Source organism: Trachurus japonicus, chromosome 22 (assembly GCF_045865225.1).
Source record: "Trachurus japonicus isolate A0001 chromosome 22, Traja_1.0".
Taxonomy (NCBI): domain Eukaryota; kingdom Metazoa; phylum Chordata; class Actinopteri; order Carangiformes; family Carangidae; genus Trachurus; species Trachurus japonicus.
This window is the reverse complement of record NC_140928.1, coordinates 19,573,717-19,592,697: the sequence shown is the minus strand read 5'-3', so window position 1 is coordinate 19,592,697 and position 18,981 is coordinate 19,573,717. Positions and strand designations below refer to the sequence as shown.

General features: G+C 42.7%; 3 protein-coding genes across 5 annotated transcripts; all 3 read left to right on the top strand.

Annotated features, from left to right (window-relative positions):
* The first annotated feature begins 1,132 nt into the window (after positions 1 to 1,132).
* mlh3 (mutL homolog 3 (E. coli)) lies at positions 1,133 to 10,112 on the top strand. Of its 3 annotated transcripts, XM_085767123.1 has the most exons (13): positions 1,133 to 3,894; positions 4,846 to 4,947; positions 5,055 to 5,134; positions 5,219 to 5,323; positions 5,403 to 5,487; positions 5,579 to 5,647; positions 5,744 to 5,852; positions 6,515 to 6,674; positions 6,754 to 6,777; positions 6,879 to 6,957; positions 7,058 to 7,209; positions 7,313 to 7,384; positions 10,046 to 10,112. In XM_085767123.1, exons 1-12 carry the CDS (start codon positions 1,374 to 1,376, stop codon positions 7,382 to 7,384), a joined length of 3,558 nt encoding a protein of 1,185 aa, XP_085623249.1. In that variant the 5' UTR covers positions 1,133 to 1,373; the 3' UTR covers positions 10,046 to 10,112. The 3 variants fall into 3 exon arrangements, with proteins under 3 accessions (XP_085623249.1, XP_085623248.1, XP_085623250.1); XM_085767122.1 differs by lacking the exon at positions 10,046 to 10,112 and having other exon boundaries at positions 7,313 to 7,580; XM_085767124.1 differs by lacking the exons at positions 4,846 to 4,947; positions 10,046 to 10,112 and having other exon boundaries at positions 7,313 to 7,580.
* On the top strand, positions 9,994 to 13,020 carry fosaa (Fos proto-oncogene, AP-1 transcription factor subunit a). Its single transcript, XM_085767125.1, has 4 exons — positions 9,994 to 10,143; positions 10,875 to 11,102; positions 11,438 to 11,545; positions 11,664 to 13,020. The coding sequence occupies exons 1-4, from the start codon at positions 10,009 to 10,011 to the stop codon at positions 12,333 to 12,335; spliced, it is 1,143 nt and encodes a 380-aa protein (XP_085623251.1). The 5' UTR covers positions 9,994 to 10,008; the 3' UTR covers positions 12,336 to 13,020.
* Positions 13,021 to 13,304: 284 nt separating this feature from the next.
* Positions 13,305 to 18,102, top strand: LOC146963946 (jun dimerization protein 2-like). Its single transcript, XM_085767559.1, has 4 exons — positions 13,305 to 13,614; positions 15,692 to 15,909; positions 16,662 to 16,766; positions 16,879 to 18,102. The coding sequence occupies exons 1-4, from the start codon at positions 13,527 to 13,529 to the stop codon at positions 17,062 to 17,064; spliced, it is 597 nt and encodes a 198-aa protein (XP_085623685.1). The 5' UTR covers positions 13,305 to 13,526; the 3' UTR covers positions 17,065 to 18,102.
* Positions 18,103 to 18,981: the final 879 nt, after the last annotated feature.

Genomic DNA, 18,981 nt, shown 5'->3' with positions numbered 1-18,981 from the left:
TGTCAGAAGTGACCACATTAGTAGGCAGAGACTGTTAATCTGTACATATGCAAACAAACCAGAGTCGTGCAAGGCACCTGCTGAGTAACTACGCAATGACTTGACCTTGAAATCTGTCACCACCGTCTTCATCAGCCTCCATAAAAACTGAGGGGGGGCTTAACGAACACCACTTACCACTTAAAAGAGTACTGCTGCCCTCCTTTGGCAAAGACAGAGCTCTGCAGACGACTGGAGAGACATTTCCAAAGCTGTAGAGTGAATCAATCTTCAAATGATCCATTGCAGGGATACACATGACGATCTAATACCAAAACAAAGTCCATCTTGTTAGTAGCGTGTTTTCAAAAGACATTTTAAATGGACATGTCAGTGCAGAAATCACAAAGAGGTTCCAAGTTATTCCGAGAAAACATAGAGGCACATTTGCAATTTCAGAGTTTTGGTCTTACTTGAAAAATATCATATGGAGCAGAGGTGGCAGAAACAGCTAGTTAATACCATGTGTGTAAAATGATTTGTCTGCTGCTAGGCATTTTCCCAGATGATGTGAGGAAAAATCACAGCACGTGTGTAGGTAGTAAAATGAAATAACTAACTCTTCTAATCATCTTGTATCATGTTATGTATGTATGCTGGCTCATTGTTGCTGTCTTACTGGGACACTTACGTTTTATGACCAACACCTGTGCATGTTATATTATAGCTGCTGTGCAAAATACCTTCAGATTGACATATTTAAAAAGATTGAGAAAAATAAACACAATTAAGTGTTACAAGACTGACCAGACAAAATTAACATCTTTACAATACTTGCTGAGAAAACTTTCTATTCAAACAAATGAAAGAGTAGCATAGTATAGTATAGTAACTATACACTAAATATATACCATGGGTTATGAAAGGAATCAGCTGATATTTTTCTGCCACTTAACAAACTTTTAACTTTAAAATATGGGGATTTATATTGTGTCCGTGATATAGCACACTTCGTACAGTGGATGGCGCTGTGCAATGACAAGGTGCTTACAAAGAAGAAGACGGCTGAGGTCCTTCACTCCTGAAGATGGCGCTGTCAACTTCGACCTTTCCTGTTTCTCTCAGTGTTTTGGTCTCTTATTCTCACGTTGACTTAAACAGTAGCCAGCTGGGTTTGTTGTTTTTAGTTTGTTGGGTTTTCAACACGTTTTATTGAACATTTTATCAATGAGTTTTGAAGAGTTCTCGTTGGAGCTCATGGAACTATCTACCGTTGGTCTTACGTAGGCTAACGGACGTTACTAGCAACAGACCAGTTGTGTTGCGGTTGTGTGTTTCCTATCGGGACAGGTTGGACAGGTAGGAACACAAATATACACAGAGAACCGAGCTGAATGAACACCATGATTAAGTGTTTGCCCACAGAGGTGCAGGGGAAGCTCCGCTCCGGGGTCTCCGTCCCCTCCCTGCAGCAGGCCGTCGAGGAGCTGCTGCTCAACAGCATCGACGCCGGGGCCAGCTGTGTGGGAGTCCGCCTCAACATGGAGGCGTTTAAAGTTCAGGTGATCGATAACGGCTCGGGGATGAGCCCCGAGGACATGGAGCTCGTGGGGAACAGGTACCACACCAGCAAATGCAGCTCCGTGGAAGAGTTGGACGGGCTGCGGTGGTACGGCTTCAGAGGAGAAGCCCTGGCCAGTCTGGTGTCTCTGGCGGCGCTGGTTGAAATCACATCCCGGAGCAAGTCGTCTGTGAACACACACGTGAAGATGTTCAAGAACGGGAAAGGCTTGGATGTCTTCACGGCGGAGACTACTAGACCGTCTGCGGGGACTACTGTCGTCATCTGTAACTTGTTCTACAACATGCCGGTGCGGAGGAAGAGGGTGGACGCTGTCCTGGAGGGCGAGAGGATCAGACACAGAGTGGAGGCTGTCTCTCTGATGCATCCCTCTGTGTCTTTCTCCCTGAAGGATGACTGCACAGGAGCCATGACCGTGCAGCTTCCCAAAGCCAAAGACACCTACCACAGGTTTGTCCAGATCCACGGCCTGGGACGAGCACAGAGACTGGGAGAGATCGGCTACACACATGGGCAGTTTGAAGTGAAGGGTTACATTGGCAGAGAGGGCCACTACAACAACAGCTTACAGTTCCTGTATGTCAATGGGAGACTGCTGCTGAAGACGCAGGTACACAAGCTGTTGAACTTCCTCTTGCGCAGACTGAGCAGTTCAAATCAGAAAAACGACAGTCCTGATGGGCAGTCTGCCATCAGGAGTCCTAAACACAAACGAAACCCAGATCTGCATGGAGTATATGTCATCAATATCAAATGCTCTTACTCAGAGTATGACATCTGTCTCGAGCCCGCCAAGACTTTGATAGAGTTCAGAGACTGGGATGGCATTTTGCTCTGTGTTGAAGAGGCGGTGAAAGTTTTCCTCAGAAGGGAGAACTTGGTGGCTGTGATTTCTCAAGACGACATGGACTGTGTGTCTCCTCAGCTGTTTGGCACTGACAATACGGACCAGGAGGGGAAAAATAATAATAATAAAACTGCTGAAGATGCCCAAGCAACTAGCACAGTGTTCACAGTAGATTGCAGCGTCGGGATGAAACTGGCATCTGAATCTGTTTATCGTAAGCGCAGGGATGTCTCCGAGGATGGTGTTTGCCAGGAGTCTGATCTGATGGACTGTGGAGAAGTCGAGGAGGCTGAAAAGATGCCTACAAACGACTTGGAAAAGCCACAAGGGGAAGATTGTAGAGACAAACCACATCTGGATGAACTGGAACCTACATGTGAAAATAAAAGAACTGAAGTGGAGGAGCCGACATTAAGTAAAGCTGGGGAAAAGGAGATAAAGAGCCCTACCTCAACCTGCAATGTAACTTTACCAAACAGCACCACCCAAAACATCCAGGCTTATTTTAAAAGCACTGACCAGTCATTACCTGACATTCAGGATGCGGTAGAACATAGACACGCTTTGACAAGTAACAGAAAAATCAGTTTATCTGATTCATTTATGCATCAAGGTCTACAAACTAAGGACCTGACCCAGATCAATAAGTCAGTATTTCAGCAGCACAAAGGTGAGGAGAGATCACTGGCATCAAAGCACAAAATTTCACTGGATTCAAGCCGTGACGGAGCTTCTCTAAAACTATGCAAAGACTTTGATCCTATCGTTCCTGCAAAGATTCCCAGATTTATATCCTGTCAAAGGATTTCTTTAAATAAAGAGTCAGGATCTCTTGACCAGTTTAGAAAAGAATTTGGTAAATATGATGAAATGAAATTACCCTCGTTGGACACTCATTTAGAGAACAATGCTCCGCTTCCTCAGGAAAATTGTCTCAATTCGAATCCCCAGAATTTGTCAGTTTGCAAGAAAGATCAGCAAGATGTTGACATTACACAGCTGCAAGAAACAGAGACACGGAGCAGTTTCCAAAGTGCAGCAACCCCCTCAGTTTTTACCAAGATAAAACCAGCCTCAGCTCAGAAGAAAAACAAAACATCTTTGGCAGCTAAACTGTGCCTTTTGAAACAACACAGGACCGAAACATCAAAGGCGTTATCACACTTTTCCAGGCCGACCTCACAGGACAGCGTCTGTCTTAGTAGTGGTAAGGATATCCAAGACAGCAACAACAATGATAATCCCTGTGACACTGCACTGGATACACACTCGGATAACAAAGTTACAAACCCTGAACTGGGTGAGAGGGAAGAGGATACAACATCAGGCGACTGGATTCATCACTATGACACATCTGTGGGGAAGAAAGTTTACGTCAACAGAGTGACTGGGCTCAGCACGTACGAGGATCCATCCGCTGAAGAAACACAAGTACAGTGCACATCTGACGTCACCAATCTGGCAGTCAGCGTCATCTCTGAAACAGGTACGCTGGTAGGAATGTTTGTGGACATATTAGTAATGGGAAATAGTTGTTGTGTCATTCCATGACAAATCAACAGAACCTCTCATGATAAGACATCTGGGCTTTTAAACTAACATGAATAATGTGATTCTAAGTGTGTCAAGCCAAGTGTTGTGTGAGTTAAAGAACAATCCCGGAAAATTTCAAGCGCATACTGTAGCATGGATGGTAAAAAAGAAAAAACTTATGGACCTTTTGCAAACATAAATGTATTATGGCCACAGCCCTTATAAATTAAACAAGGTACCAGGCAAAACTTTGGCGAACTAATTGTTTGGTACAATGACACAAATAATGTTAAAGGGATAGTTCAACATTTTTGGCAAATTGGCCCATTGCCATAATCTCTATAGTTTTTTAGGACTTTACTTTGTTACCTTTAATTGTCGGTGCAAGCTGTTTTTAGAACGGCGGGGCAGAGCCATGAGCTACCTCGAAAAGAACTCTGTCTCGTAACGTTCCATTATTATTTTATAGCGTGGTGAATGTGCAGGTCACAACTTGTCCACCAGAGCGTTGTGGAGTTGTCGGATTGTGTATTTGATGAGTTTGATGAGGGAAACCAAGAAATCCCATGAGCCTCCGTAGCGTAGCTCTGAGCAGCTCACGGCTCTGCTCTGCCATTCTAAAAATAGCTTGCACCAACAATTAAAGGTAACGAACCTACTCTTAAAACTATGGGGATTATGGCACTGGGCCAATTTGCCAAAATGTTGAACTATCCCTTTAAGTATTGAGTAAATCCCAGACCGTCCCAAGATGGTCAGTTGGGAAAACTCTTTAAATTCTGTTGATCTGCCATCAAGTTAGGTGTGAAAGAAAACTTGCACTGTGATTGATTTTCAACCTAGAAAATGGAAATGCAGTCAAGTGTCAGCCATGATGCCCATGTTTACTTTCCTGTTCATGTAGGGATGGAGTACAGGTGTTACCCATTTCAGGTGGATCTAGTGTTGCCCTTCCTGCCTAAATCCAGGACAGAGAGAGTGCTTAGTTCAGGGCTGGATGACAGAGGTACCTCACAGCCAGACCAGACTGTAGACTGACAGGCCTAACACACACTGGACAGAAATGAACGCCAGCTGGTTTGTGTTTACATCTGCTATTGTCTGCCCTCACAGATGACGGTGGTGACAGCTCCAATTCACTTTCATCGATGTACTCTAAATGGAAGAACCCTGTGTTTGTCCGACCTCCTATGGTAAATAACATTTACTTTGTATTAGAATTCATTTTATGAGCCTTTGGTTGTTTTTAATTATTAATCATGAACTGCTGCCCACAGGTTGGTGTGGACATAACAAGTGGACAAGCAGATGGACTGGCTGTTAAGATCCATAACATCCTGTTCCCATACCGCTTTTCTAAGGCCATGATTCACTCAATGAAGGCACATTTCTATTTGACTATTCTGAGAAACTTTAATTCATTTGATGCAGTGAGTTAATTGCTATTTAATGACATTACAGGTTATTCATCAAGTGGATAAGAAGTTCCTTGCATGTCTTATCAATACAAGAGAAGAAGAGCCTGCAGCACACACTGAAACTGAAGGTATAGGCGGGAACTTGACTGTTTCTGGTTTTTTATTTGTCGTTTTGCCAATGGCTCATGCAATTAATATTTGTGTGTATTGAAACCACAGGAAACCTCCTTGTGCTGGTGGATCAACATGCTGCACACGAGAGAGTTCGGCTTGAAAATCTAGTTGCAGGTACAAAACCGCACGGTGCTAATTGTGAGAACTAGATGTGAAATGAATAATGTTGTTGATGCGATGCTACTGTCTCAACTGTATGTGCTGCTACAGATTCCTATGAGGATGACCCAGATGTGTCAGGAGAGAGACGCCTGTGTTCCTCAACCATCCTGCCTCCTCTTGAGATCAGTGTAACAGAAGAGGAGCTCAGGCTGCTTAGGTGTGCTTATCTGCTGTTTGTGTACAATACCTGTAAAACCAGAGGACTGACTTAATGGATAATACAATTGATTTTCAGAGCAGGAGAGGATTGTGTCTATTTAGTGAAAATAGTCCACATTTGTTTTTATTTCATTACTTTATATTGTAGCATATACAGATTGTATTAAAAGGTACCAGTTACACTTGCTGCAAGATATTAAACCCATTAGACTTAAGTACACAGGTTGCTTTTGTAGACTGTATTTTTCTTCTACTCAGCGTCAAAAAAAGTAATGTCAGCGCTACCTTTGGATGGGAAGAGCTTAAATAGCAGTTCTGAGTAGTCGGTGTGGTCTCTGTCTGATTCGGACTGGAGGCTGATGGTTCAGTAACAGCCAAAATCTGTATTCTGTAATCTGTTAATGTATTTAGCCACCATTCATCAGTTGCTATGCGCTGTTGCCTTGTATTGTGGAAACATGCGCACATTTCTTTGATTTAGGTCAAGCTGTACCATGCAACCTTTAGACTCTGTTTACCTCCGTGACTATAGTGCAAACAGCTTAACCTCCCACACAGTTAAGATCGTTTCCTAACCCAATTTGTGCAATACCACAGACATTATAACATTGCTTATAATGAATAACAGTATTAAAGAATTGTGTGATCTTCCTCATACAGGTCTTGTCAGGTAGATTTACGCAAACTGGGCCTGGAAGTGAAATTCTCAGACGCAGCAGGCCCGTTAGTATTCGTGGGGAAGGTACCAATGTGCTTTGTGGAAAAGGAGAGCAACGAGCAAAGGCGGGGGAGACCAACTGTTATCAAGCCTATAGTTGAGGTAAGACTTGTGAAACCTGATTAACTACGCCACTCTGTTGCTAAGTGATGATTTACCATTTTGCTTTATCCCACATCAGGAGTATCTTCGAGAGCAGATTGAGGTAAGTTTGCAAACGTCTCTTCTACCTCCTTAACTTTTGCAGCACAGAGGATCTTAGTGTTTGATGGAGGGTAAAATGTATTGTTTCTCTTTCTGTTCCAGTTACTTCGCTCAGCTGGGAGAGTCAGAGGAACTTTGCCACTCTCTGTGCTGAAAGTGCTTGCCTCCCTGGCGTGCCACGGTAAAATTACATTACTTTTATCCCTTAGTTCATTTTTCTCTGCAATAATGAGTCTCTTGCCTTCATACTTGTGATTTCTATACATGTGTGCATTTAACAGGCGCCATCAAGTTCAATGACAGCCTGAGCAGAGATGAATGCCACAGCCTGGTAGCATCCTTATCTTCCTGCCAGCTGCCCTTCCAGTGCGCCCATGGTCGTCCCTCCATCGCTCCCCTCGTTGACATCCTGCACTTGGACAAAGACCAGAAGGTACTAGACTGGAGCAACACACTGAACTTTGGACCAAATGTCGTATTCAAGGCGTTGTACAGCGCAGCTATCTGCTGGTGACTAAGCATTCTTCTCTCTGCAGGAGTTACAGAAACCCAACCTGCAAAAGCTGAGAAGAATGCATAAAGCCTGGGAACTCTATGGAAATAGATAAGTGTATGTGTATGTGTGTGTGTTATGTTTTAAATGTGTAGTTTCATGTCAGCAAAATGAATTGTAATTTATATAAAAAAAGACTTTTATTATTAAACATGTCACAAATGAATAGTATTTAGTTTTTGTACACTTCCATTTACTCAGGGACATCGTTTTATCACCAAGCGCACAAAGAGATTCAATGCTAAAATCAATCTTAAGGTGACAGTAGAAATGTAGTTGTGGTGATCACATAACTATTCAAAAAACTTGGAGTGCACTTTACCAAGCAATAAAAGAAACTCCTGCCATGCAGATGATTTGGAAGAGCAGCACTCGTACACTGGTGGAACCTGTTAAATGAAATAGTGTTCAAAGAGGGTTAAAAGAGTCAACCTGTGTCAACCATATGACAGGGAGACCAGGATGAAGCTTTACTTGCCTCACTGCCCTCAGCATTATGACAGGCCGTGTGCTGCACTTTTCTATCTTTATTGTGTCATTTCAATCCATTTGGATCACCATCCCTTTGTACTTTCTTCCCTCTGTTGGACAAATCCTTGAAAAATATAATTTATGAATATGTAGGCTATTTTAGTTTTCGTCATCTTGTGAATTTAAATCACTGTATGGCCAAGTCCAGCTGAAATGAAAAATACCCTCATCATACGGTGCACCCACTGACCACATACGCCAAAAAGTACAACAATATATTCTATTTATAGCCTGCTGCTTTTCCATACTTTTGAGGATAATTGAAAACAGTGAGGCGACTTGAACCAGTGATGTTTTTGGTATTGCTAGTTATAGTGCATAAGCAGATTTAGTACACGTATCAAAATATACCTGTAAGTAATATCATTAATATGGTTACTTCTCAAAGTTTTATTACATAAATACCTAGTTTGGATTTTTTACTCTCAGGGTTATTGAATAGATTAATTGTTCTCACCTGAGATGACAGTTATCATGCCACAAAGAGCTAAACGGCTTCGAAACAGTGATTGACACATTCAGCTGTTGGATATATAGTCCATCAAAATGCCTGTTCTTATTTTGGTAATCACATCTACCCTGACTGATAAAATAAATAAATAAAACAACACAGTGGCTTCTTTACTGCAGGATATTATGGCCTGTATGTTATTTATTTTTCAATGTTCCATTTTTAACATGAAACAGTTGGAAACTGGTCACTTCATTCACAAACTCACAGAGACAAACAATCTGTGGTCGGTGTGCTACTCCTCTCACCTCCAGATGAGCTGAAGTTGTTTCTGTGTGTTGTTTCTGTGTGTGTGTGTGTGTGTGTGTGTGTGTGTGTGTGTGTGTGTGTGTGTGTGTGTGTGTGTGTGTGTGTGTGTGTGTGTGTGTGTGTGTGTGTGTGTGTGTGTGTGTGTGTGTGTGTGTGTGGGGGGGTGTGTGGGGGGGTGTGTGTGTGTGGGGGGGGGTGTGTGTGTGTGTGTGGGGGTGTGTGGGGGTGTGTGGGGGTGGTGGTGGTGGTGGTGGTGGGTGGTAACAGAAGACATGGGGTCCTACAGGACATGACACAACAACACACACACGGTACCGCTCATTTCTTGTGAAGGAACAGAGGAATGATGCCCCTCTGCCTCCTCCTCCTCCTGTCAAACGTGATAGCCTTCCTCCCCCTCCTCCTCCTCCCCCCAAGTTCCGGGTCATGTCACGTGACTTCTCCGCCCCCACATGCTCCCACCTCCCCTCTTCACCCCCTCCCTCCCTCCCCCTCCCACCACCTCCCCAAGTAAACAATTCAGCAGCATTTCATTATGTCTGCCAACAGCCCTCGATGCTTATCTGAGTAAAAAGGCGATGCTAAAGCGCTGAGCTCACTGACAGATGTCTGTGAGCCTGCTACAGACGACAGACTGTTTTTTTCTCTGAATGATTTCCTACAGAGGGATGTCCATTCTGGAGACTGCTGATAATAAACGGATTCAATACATACAGGCGACATACTGTCTTCTTGAAACGCACGTGCAAAATGTGTCAAGTCGACCTTGAATGAAAGAAAAGGGATTTATAGTCTTTTATCGAAAAAAACCATTGGATAATATTTGTCTTTCATCACCATCACTTTGATATTGTTTACCCTTGATTAAATGGACGCATCAGAACACGTTTTGATCGCCCAGGAAATGGTTACACGGTCTATGTGTATTTATAAATAGACTCACGTTTCTCAGCCCATATTGCACTGATGAGAAGCCGCTGCTGTTTTGCTTTAACGTGACAATGAAGCGGTGGCGAGGTCTAATAACAATAGAACAGCGGGTTTACATATTATTCGTGGGGTAAATCCATTGGAGGATAGAAATCAAAAAATAATGCTCATGTATCCCCCCAAAAATGTAGGCCTGTGTGGCTGTCAGGTCTGACCCCCCTCCCCCTCCGCGGATGGTACAGTCTTGGTTCATTCATAAAATTCTAGCAGAGCATAAAAGGAGGGGCTTGCATTCTAGTCGTCCAGTTACCAGGTATATACCTGGAGAAAAGACCCGAGCCGCTCTGCCCAGCGGAAGGCCACAGTCACATCTGTCATTGATCAGGACTTGTGGGATTTTTTTTGGTGATATTATTTATTTATTTATTATTATTACTAATATTCACCCCCTCCTTGTGATGTATCATAACAACCTGACGCCTGACATGGATCCAGTCTCTCCCACCTGCCGGACAGAGTCTCCAGTCGGGACACTGTGCCAGAAGACGCCAGAGGAGGCGAGCTCTCCCGCCTCCACAGACAGCAACGCAAAGGTATGAATGGCTTTGTTGATCATATATATTCAACATGCAGACTCGGGGGAGGGGGGGAAGAGAGAGAGGTGGGGGGTGGGGGTGGGGGGCACCCCGTTTACAAGCAGATAAAACAACCCGATTTATTTCATTCACAGATTTAACTAGCTTCATGTTTTTCTTTTAATCCTGGTGGTGATGGTGGTGGTGGGGGGAGGGGGGAGGGACTGATTGATAAGATTTTAATTAACTTGACGCGCTTTAATTTTTCAACATTTTTATTTTATTTTAAATGAATATGCACTTGACAGTCTGATTGATCCGGGGGGTCTGGGCGCGCGTGGGAAATGAGACCAAACTGCAGCGCGCGGTGGTCGTCTTGTTATGATTGTCGACGTCCTGGGACCAGAATGTGAGCGTGTCGATGCAGCGGTTCATTGAGAAAAATAAATCCATTCAGGAGACTCCACAGCATCTCTGCGTCAGTGTTGACGTCAGGAACAATGATAAAGTCAAATATTGATCCGGAGAAGGCTATTTCTGGTCGGGTAGATTTCAAGAAAATATCTAACACATGCAGAGGCTACCCTTTGTTTTAGACTCCAGACATATGTTTATTGATTGATTGATTGGTTTATTGATAGCTGATCTCATATGAAAAAAAAAAAAATCATTTTACACCACGGAAATAGAAGTATTTAACATCATCTATATTATAGTCCTCATTGTGGGTTTATTTATGTTTTTTTCAGGAGGTCTGTCAAGATATAAGCGTTCAAGACACTCCATTTGTTCCAACAGTCACCGCAATTTCCTCTACCCCAGATTTCCAGTGGATGGTCCAGCCTACAATTATTACATCTGTCTCCCCGTCTCTGGGTAGCAAGCAAGCCAATGAACCGCAAAGCTCTCACAGGGCAACACCCAAAGCAGGCGGGAATAAGGGAAAAAATGCTGCCAGGAAAGGGAAAACAGAGCAGGTGGGTTATAGCTCAGACCAAGTCTTACCTGCTATTGGACAGAGGAGACAACAGTGTAAATTTACATATGCCAATCTGAATTCCTTGTGTGCAATAGTGCTATTGTGCATGCTCCTGTGCTGCCTGCCTGGTGCTGGCTGTGTGCCTTCCTTAGGCAGTCAATTTATATTCAGGTCACAGCAAGTCTGCAACAATGGTCTATTTTTAGACGCATTGCAGCGAAACATGCTTTTGCCATTTTTCAGAGGCTGGATTGACACAGGATGTAGTGGATTAGGAGGTGAGATGGCTGGATTCTTCAAGGTAGTAACCGAATTACTCTTTCCACATCCCAGCTGTCTCCGGAGGAGGAAGAGAAAAAGAGGATAAGGAGGGAGAGGAATAAAATGGCCGCAGCAAAGTGTCGCAACAGACGGAGGGAACTGACAGATACGCTGCAAGCTGTAAGTAAACAGTGATGCATTTACTCAGCTGTCATTCGCGCCCACTGTTGTGTGTGTTCTCCCATGTGGATGATGCTTGTTTGTTTTGTTTTTTTGGGGGATGCTGATCTCTCTGAAGGAGACAGACCAGCTGGAGGAGGAGAAAGCAGCTCTGGAGACGGAAATAGCCAACCTCCTGAAAGAGAAAGAGAGACTGGAATTTATCCTGGCCACACACAAGCCTGTGTGCCAAATGTCAGAGGACCTGGAGGCTATTTTCCAGGAGCCCGCGGGATCCCCAGAGCTGCCGCCCAGTCCGGATGAGGACAGACTTCCAGAGGACGGGATCCAGGAAGCTCCCTCGCTCCAGGACATGGACATCCCCAGTGATCCGTCCGAAGCCATATCTGGGAACTCCAACATCTTGCTGTGTGCCAGCGCTGAAATCAACATCTGCGACCTGGAGCCCTCTCTGGACATTAAGGAGGGCCTGCTGGACAGCATGCTGCCCAGTCTGGAGGAGGAGAAAACCCCCATGGAGACGGCTCGGTCGGTGCCAGACATAGATCTGAGCAGTTCTCTGGGGGTCTCGGACTGGGAGACCCTGTACAAGTCGGTTTCCAGCGACCTGGAGCCCCTCAGCACGCCCGTGGTGACCTCCACCCCCACCTGCAGCAGCTACCTGTCTGTGTTCACGTTCGCGTGTCCCGAGCTAGACTCTCTCACAGAGGGATCGGACAGCCATAAAGGAGGAGGGGGCAAAGCTGAATCTGTCGACATCCTCAACTCTCCGACTCTCCTCGCCTTATAGTGTCCAGAGGGAGCTCCGCCGTCTGATCTCTCTGATTTCTGTTTGCAGGCTCCTGACTTTGAAATGATACGAACAGCGTATGCCACAGTATGCCGTGACACTTCAAGGAACACATTCATGAAATGTCTTGTGTGTGTGACTAAAGCAAACATATAAACTTTCTCCAGATACATAGCCAACAGAGTGATGTAGCTAAAAGCATGGCTTTTACTTTAACAGGAGGGACTTGAAGTAAGTTTTGAGTTTAAAACGCATGCTGAGAAATTCCAAATAATTTTCAAAGCTCATATATATCTGATCTGTTCCTAGATCTAAGATGTAATGTGGAATTTAATGTTACAGTATGGTTTTGTGTTTTGGTGTCAATAGTGTATTGATTGCTGTAACTGTTGTATTTACATATTCATCTATGTTTAAAAAAAGAAAGTAGGCTACCTGCATACCTCAATGTCATCAACTGTGGTTTGACCTCATTGTTAAAATGTTGAAAGTTTTCCATGAAAACATCCAGTGCTATATACTATATATATATAAATACATATATCAAGATGTAACTTATGATTTATTTTTTTACCTTTCAGATTTTGACTTATTTGTTAAATTTAAAAATAAGTGAAAATGAGCATTGATTGCTTATCTATGCTGCTGAATAATTACAATAAACCTACATTCAGAGTGGTGCTTGGTGCTGGTGTTTGGTGTCTCTAAGAAATGTGTTTTTAAATCAGTGCAAATGAAAAATAGCAGCTCACATATTATTCCAAGACATTAAATTAATTATAACTCTACTAATGCAGTTTGTAGAATATCCAAATTCAAGTGTGATAAAAAAAAAAAAAAATTAAATCACAGAATTTCTTAAATGTAACTTTATTGTTTCATATTACCCAGTTAAAGCTCTCCTGAGCTTTCACATCTGCAGCTCCTCTGCCCTGTGGATCCTTGTTTGTGTGTCTAGTGGAGATCAGCAGCACTAATGTATATGCAGTGCAGGCCTCCATCTGGGCTCCAGTCTGCCGTTGCAGCAGTTTGCTGCCTCAGTGTTTCTTCTTTATGGGAGGAGCGGTGCGACTTCCCCACTTCTGCCCCCACTATGTACTTTTTTACATCCCTGCTTACGTTTGGCTGGCATAGCCTAATTTCCGCATTCCCAAATCCTCCCAGATTGGGATCACGTTTAAAATCGGGCTGATGCAACGATTTCCACTTTTTAAAATCTACTCTCGACCCTCGGCTGAGCAGAAGAAAGGACATTTGTTGCACCTGGGATCAAAGTCAGGTCGGTAGATAAAACTTCTTTAAGTCGAGGGTTGAATTATTTGTCCATGCTGAGGAGCTCATTGGCGCGCCACGCATAGGTCACAGCGAGCATAGTTTGGAGAGCAGCCCTGTGATGTTTTAGCTTATACGCTGCGTTTCAGAGCACTGTCAAGACTTTTACGTGATTTATTTACGTTTTCAAAGTAGCCCTGACGTCTCAGTGAGCATGCTACAGAAAGATCATTTGTCTTTTGTGCTGCATGCTCCTCTTACATGGAGCCACGGCGTGCACAATTCAGAACAAAATGTCCTTATTATTATGTGCAGTCCGGCGTTTTTACATGGGGCTGCGCTGTGGATCCGAAAAGCCGCTCTTTATTTAAGGCGAGATCCGCTCCCGAGGTAAATGCTGTAACATTTTTATCACTGCAGCTCTGGTGGAAAGAGAAAGTTACGTAAGATAAATGCCGCACTGAAGAAAAACTTCCGCTTTCAAGTTGACCAGTGGCTCCAGTGAGCATGCTGCACCACTATGTGGTCCATTATACATGTATTCATATGTTACTGCTTGTTAATAATCATAGACCAAGCTGCAGCTATATACCTCATATAAAACTGCAAGGACCTCATGTAATGCAGTTTAATGAGTGTTAATTGCTCCTTTGCAGCTTCAGGGGTTTAATAAAGTTATTTAAACTACTATCACCATTATAGGAGGATGTTTCATTAGTCAGCTGTTTTAATCTGTGGACCATGATAGGCTCAAATGGCAGTAACTGGTCCATGATTTGCAGTCATGGGGGTTTAGGTGGTTTTTGGCTTTCTGTTGTGGTTTCGTTAAAATTTCAAGCCACAGTCCTGGTGTGAGTGTGTGTATGTGTGCATGCATGCGTGTGTGTATGAGTGTGTGTGTTACAGATTTCCTCTATTTAACCAGTGTGTTTCGCACCATCTTCAAAACAAACTGTTGCTTCTGGCTGTCATGTGCCGACATCGTGATCAGCAGAGCTCCACTTTGTCACTCTGACCTATAGTTTGGGGAAGTGTAAAAGTGCAGTTATGCCAATGTGTGATTCTCATGTCTACTTGAAGCTCAAACTGTTAAAGATATGTGTAGTTGGTGTATGTAAACTCTTTAAGACCCCCATCACCCCCCTGTACTGCACTCATCACAAGGCAAGTAGTTATTTTCCAGAGGAGCATTTGAGCTATACCAGATATTGTCAGTTTATTCCTGTAGTCTGGACTAAAGGGGCTCTGAGTAATTGACCTCAGATAGTAGTTTTTAGCTTCGTCATGTGGCTTGGAAATCCACTGAGCTGGTGTAGTAATTTCCTGTGTCTTTGCCTGGCTTTGTTCATACATATCTTTCATTGCCTTTGGGAACATTTCAGTGTTTTAAATGAATATATTTTCCAGCATTAGACAGGGCATGGCAGTGAAAACCTTTACAAACATATTCTAAAAATAGTTTTCTTTTGGTTAAACAAAAGAAATCAAATTTGGGTTCAAACTTTCCCACATTACGCTGTATTTTGACAGCCACAGTTCCACTCCCCTGACATTTAGAGTCAGAAGGAGGAAACCACAGTTAACGGTACTTCTTGACAACAGCTTGTTTTAGCTCCCCTTGAACATGAGGGGGAATTTGTCTGAGCCTGCTTTGTTGCCCATCTCTCCTTTGGCCTTTGGGGATTAAATAAGGCAAAATTCATGCCAAGGCCTGTGTAAATGGTGCTATATTCATTCCAGAAAAAGAAGCAAAATAATAAAATAGCCTAATGAGAGCAGCCTCAGCATCCGGTTCCTATAACAGACCAGCAATTCATCACAGTGGCGAGTCTGACTGCTGGAAAGGAGCAGTGAACCTTGGTCAAATGCCTTCGTGAAGCCCTTTAACAAACTGCAGGTCAAATAAAGGACTTAGTTTCTTCTAATGTGTTAATGGAAAATGGCTGTTTCCTACCCTCATACCATAAACCATGCCCCAGTATGTTCTATAACAAGCAGAGCAGACTGAGTTTTACGTGTTTTTCATTGATCTGGTTTACTTGCTGTCTGAGTCTGTCTCCCATTTTCTCCCTCTGCCTCCCTAGCTGTGGTCACGACCGAGTCTGACACGATGCCAGGACAAATCCCAGATCCCTCTGTGACAGCAGGCTCCCTGCCCAGCCTGGGCCCGCTGGCTGGGATCTCAGCCACTACGTTAACTGACAAGCTTAAATTTGGTGACCTCCAGGAGTTTGGGACAATGCTGTCACCTCTGCACTTCCTGGACAGTCTGGGGAAAAGGCCCCTAGTCATCAAAACAGAGGTACTGACACACTGAGGAGATGGCAGCCAGTAATCCTGAATGTCTGTACATGTGAACAGTCACACCAAACTACTTTGAAGTATTTATGATTTCTGGGTTGTTACCATACCAACAACAGTGGACAAATACAGTCCAAAAACAACATTTCAAATATATCATCCAGATTCTTACTTCAAGAAGAGTGTTATGTTGTGATATATCTTATTCAATGGGACCACCTAGTGGATGTAGTGAGGCATGTTACTGTTGTTTGTGGGAGACTCTTCACCCGGACTGTCCAAGGGAAAAAAACAAAACAAAAAATTTAATGAACAAGAAGAAATTAACTCTGGCTCTGTTCAGCTATTAGACGCTTAAGGGTTAAGTTGATAAGTTGAATTTTAGTTGAGTTTTCGGACATTGTGAATGTGGTGTACTTATCCCTTATCATTGTCTTATGCAAAAAGGCCAGCAAGAGACGTGATGCACCTCTGTTGCAAAGCATTGTTTGAGATAAAAATAATTCACAGCATATTTCATTGTACAAACAGATCACTCAGATGCATGGATTTTTTTCCTACCGCCACAGCTCCCTATCTTTAACTAGCTCAATCATAATGCCATTTTAATTAAATAACTGTTATACAAAGAAGAGAAATAAAATATTCTGTGATTATTTTATTCTTTCTCTTGGATTCTTGGGTCTCAAATTGTTCAGCAGATCCATTGCAGATTAATATATTGTCAATCTATTTTCCCATGCTGTTCTTCAGAGAGATGAAGAAGCAGAGAGGAGGAAACGAAGGCGAGAGAAAAATAAAGTGGCTGCAGCTCGGTGTCGAAACAAAAAGAAAGAGAGGACAGATTATCTTCAAAAGGTGAGACATACATATCTAAACATTTATTTTATCTGTTATAACCCCCTCCCAAATAAATCCGTGATCTCAGTCCCTCCTTCATGACTCCATTTTCCGTCCATCCTCTTGACAGGAATCGGAGAGACTAGAGATGTTAAACTCTGACCTTAAGGCGCAGATTGAAGAGCTGAAGCTGGAACGACAGCAACTGATCCTCATGCTTAACCGCCATCGCCCCACGTGTATTGTGAGGACAGACAGTGTCAAAACCCCGGAGAACGAGGCGAACCCCCTGCTGCAGCAGCTGGAGGCCAAGTGAAGGTGCGACGAGCTTCTACAGTCGACGGTTGAGAAGCATTGGCAGCCAACAAGCAGCACTTAGCTTTGGGCCTTGGTCATGGAGGAGAACCAGCGACGCCCTCCTGCCCTAAGACACAGAGCGATACAGCACAAAATGAGGATCCAGTATGATTGGACAGTGTTTTGGCAGTTAAATCAAACTTTTCACTTCTTTCCCTGTTTAGTTTGGTCATTTTGGTCATTATAGCTCCAGGCACTATTATTATGAAGTTGAACAAAAAACACAACTCATTATCTTACATTGCTCTCACTTAGTTTGTTGTTTTATTGACATTTTGTTCCATATCTGTTCATTCATTTTGCCTTTTGCCAAAATGTGCTTCAGCAGCTAAAACCATGTGTGGTAGCAAAAACAATCCACTATGGACATTACATTTTGTTATGAATAACAACACAAAAGAGTTGTTTCAACAGCATCATTTGCTGTTTCCATGTGAGGCAGGTGTGAGAACAATGAACTGAATGGGATCAGGCCTTAAATAGATTTAATGAGTGGTTGAACACTTCTCTGTCTTTATGCTAAGGATTGTTTTTTGCTTATTTTAGCATTGCTGAAATGCATTCTGGGATTATAGCAGTTTCAACTTTATTCTAATTAGAAATTTCAACAGATGCATTTCATATAATAGCCTATATATATATATTAAAAAAACATGATTGCAGTAAGGAGATAAATCATAATGCATTAACCGTCACACCTACAGACACAGAATTGTTGTTGATGTCATTTTTTGTTCCTTCATACATTCGGTGGCTGAGCAGTTGACCCCCCCATCACCTCCCTCTTTATTCCTATGTTTTGGCGCAGGCGTCATGTATGCACATATATATGAAATGTTTACATCAATGTACTTTATGTTCTGTTTCCATATTGTTACTACCAATTATGTTTATGTTTTTTTTATACTTTTGTATATGATGTTATATAAGCATATAAGCTATCACAAAATCCCATTTTGTACTTCCTTAAGAAATAAATGTTTAGTTTCTTTTTATTTTTTAACAGGAATTTTTTAGTCTTAAAAAATTGGACACATGTGTCATGTTTCCTGACCACAATTTCTGGTAGGCCTAAAGGGTGCCATCCTGTGGCCAGCAGCAGCACAACCTGGTTAAAACTATAGACTACACACATTAGTTTTTGGTTCCAAACATTTGCTATATCTTCATGCAGAAACCTTTAAACAATTTAAAATGTCTTGAATATAATGGCATATTTACAGTATGCATTGCAACATATCTCTCCAGCAGGCACTTTTCCCCATGAGGTTATACGTGAGCCTTCAGGGATCACAATGGTTTTGTAGGTGTTTCCCATGAGTTAAATTATTATAGCTGTTACCTCATGAAGCAAAATGGTAATTATCGTTTATTCTTCTCACTTCATTTGTAAATCATCCAACAGCAAACATCTTATCACATGACTTTCATTTATTATTTCTTCCTATTTTTTTTTAATTATAGGCCTGGTACCAGAAGTGACATACTAATATTCAGATTTGGCATTTAATCCAAAGAGTATAAGCAGGTCTATGTTAGAGCAGAAGTACTCAGCATGTAGGAACTAATGGAAACCACAAAGCAACAAGGCACTCATTGTACTTTTACCGGGAGGGATTTAATTTGCAGATTAAAGACTGAGAAACCAATAGCAACCTAATAAATTAGAAGTAGGCTATATTATTGACAAGAATACTGTGGTGGCACACTGATAATCTGTTATAGGAGATTAGGGATAAAACAGGTAGAAGTATGTGTTGTGTGCCTGTTGGCTGGAAGGCGTTTTTCTGAACATATAAGTCAACAGTCACTGTCATTTCTTATCTCAGCAGCTGGGTGGAGTAAAAGTCGGGTCAGCTCGCACCAAGGGCAGTAA

Coding starts and splice junctions, on each gene's coding strand:
- fosaa (XM_085767125.1), top strand. CDS start 10,009: ATGTATCATAACAACCTGACGCCTGACATGGATCCAGTCTCTCCCACC. Junction 10,144..10,874: donor CCACAGACAGCAACGCAAAG/GTATGAATGGCT, acceptor TGTTTTTTTCAG/GAGGTCTGTCAAGATATAAG. Junction 11,103..11,437: donor GGAAAGGGAAAACAGAGCAG/GTGGGTTATAGC, acceptor TCCACATCCCAG/CTGTCTCCGGAGGAGGAAGA.
- mlh3 (XM_085767123.1), top strand. CDS start 1,374: ATGAACACCATGATTAAGTGTTTGCCCACAGAGGTGCAGGGGAAGCTC. Junction 5,324..5,402: donor CCATGATTCACTCAATGAAG/GCACATTTCTAT, acceptor ATGACATTACAG/GTTATTCATCAAGTGGATAA. Junction 7,210..7,312: donor ACTTGGACAAAGACCAGAAG/GTACTAGACTGG, acceptor TTCTCTCTGCAG/GAGTTACAGAAACCCAACCT.
- LOC146963946 (XM_085767559.1), top strand. CDS start 13,527: ATGCAACGATTTCCACTTTTTAAAATCTACTCTCGACCCTCGGCTGAG. Junction 15,910..16,661: donor CCCTAGTCATCAAAACAGAG/GTACTGACACAC, acceptor GCTGTTCTTCAG/AGAGATGAAGAAGCAGAGAG. Junction 16,767..16,878: donor GGACAGATTATCTTCAAAAG/GTGAGACATACA, acceptor TCCTCTTGACAG/GAATCGGAGAGACTAGAGAT.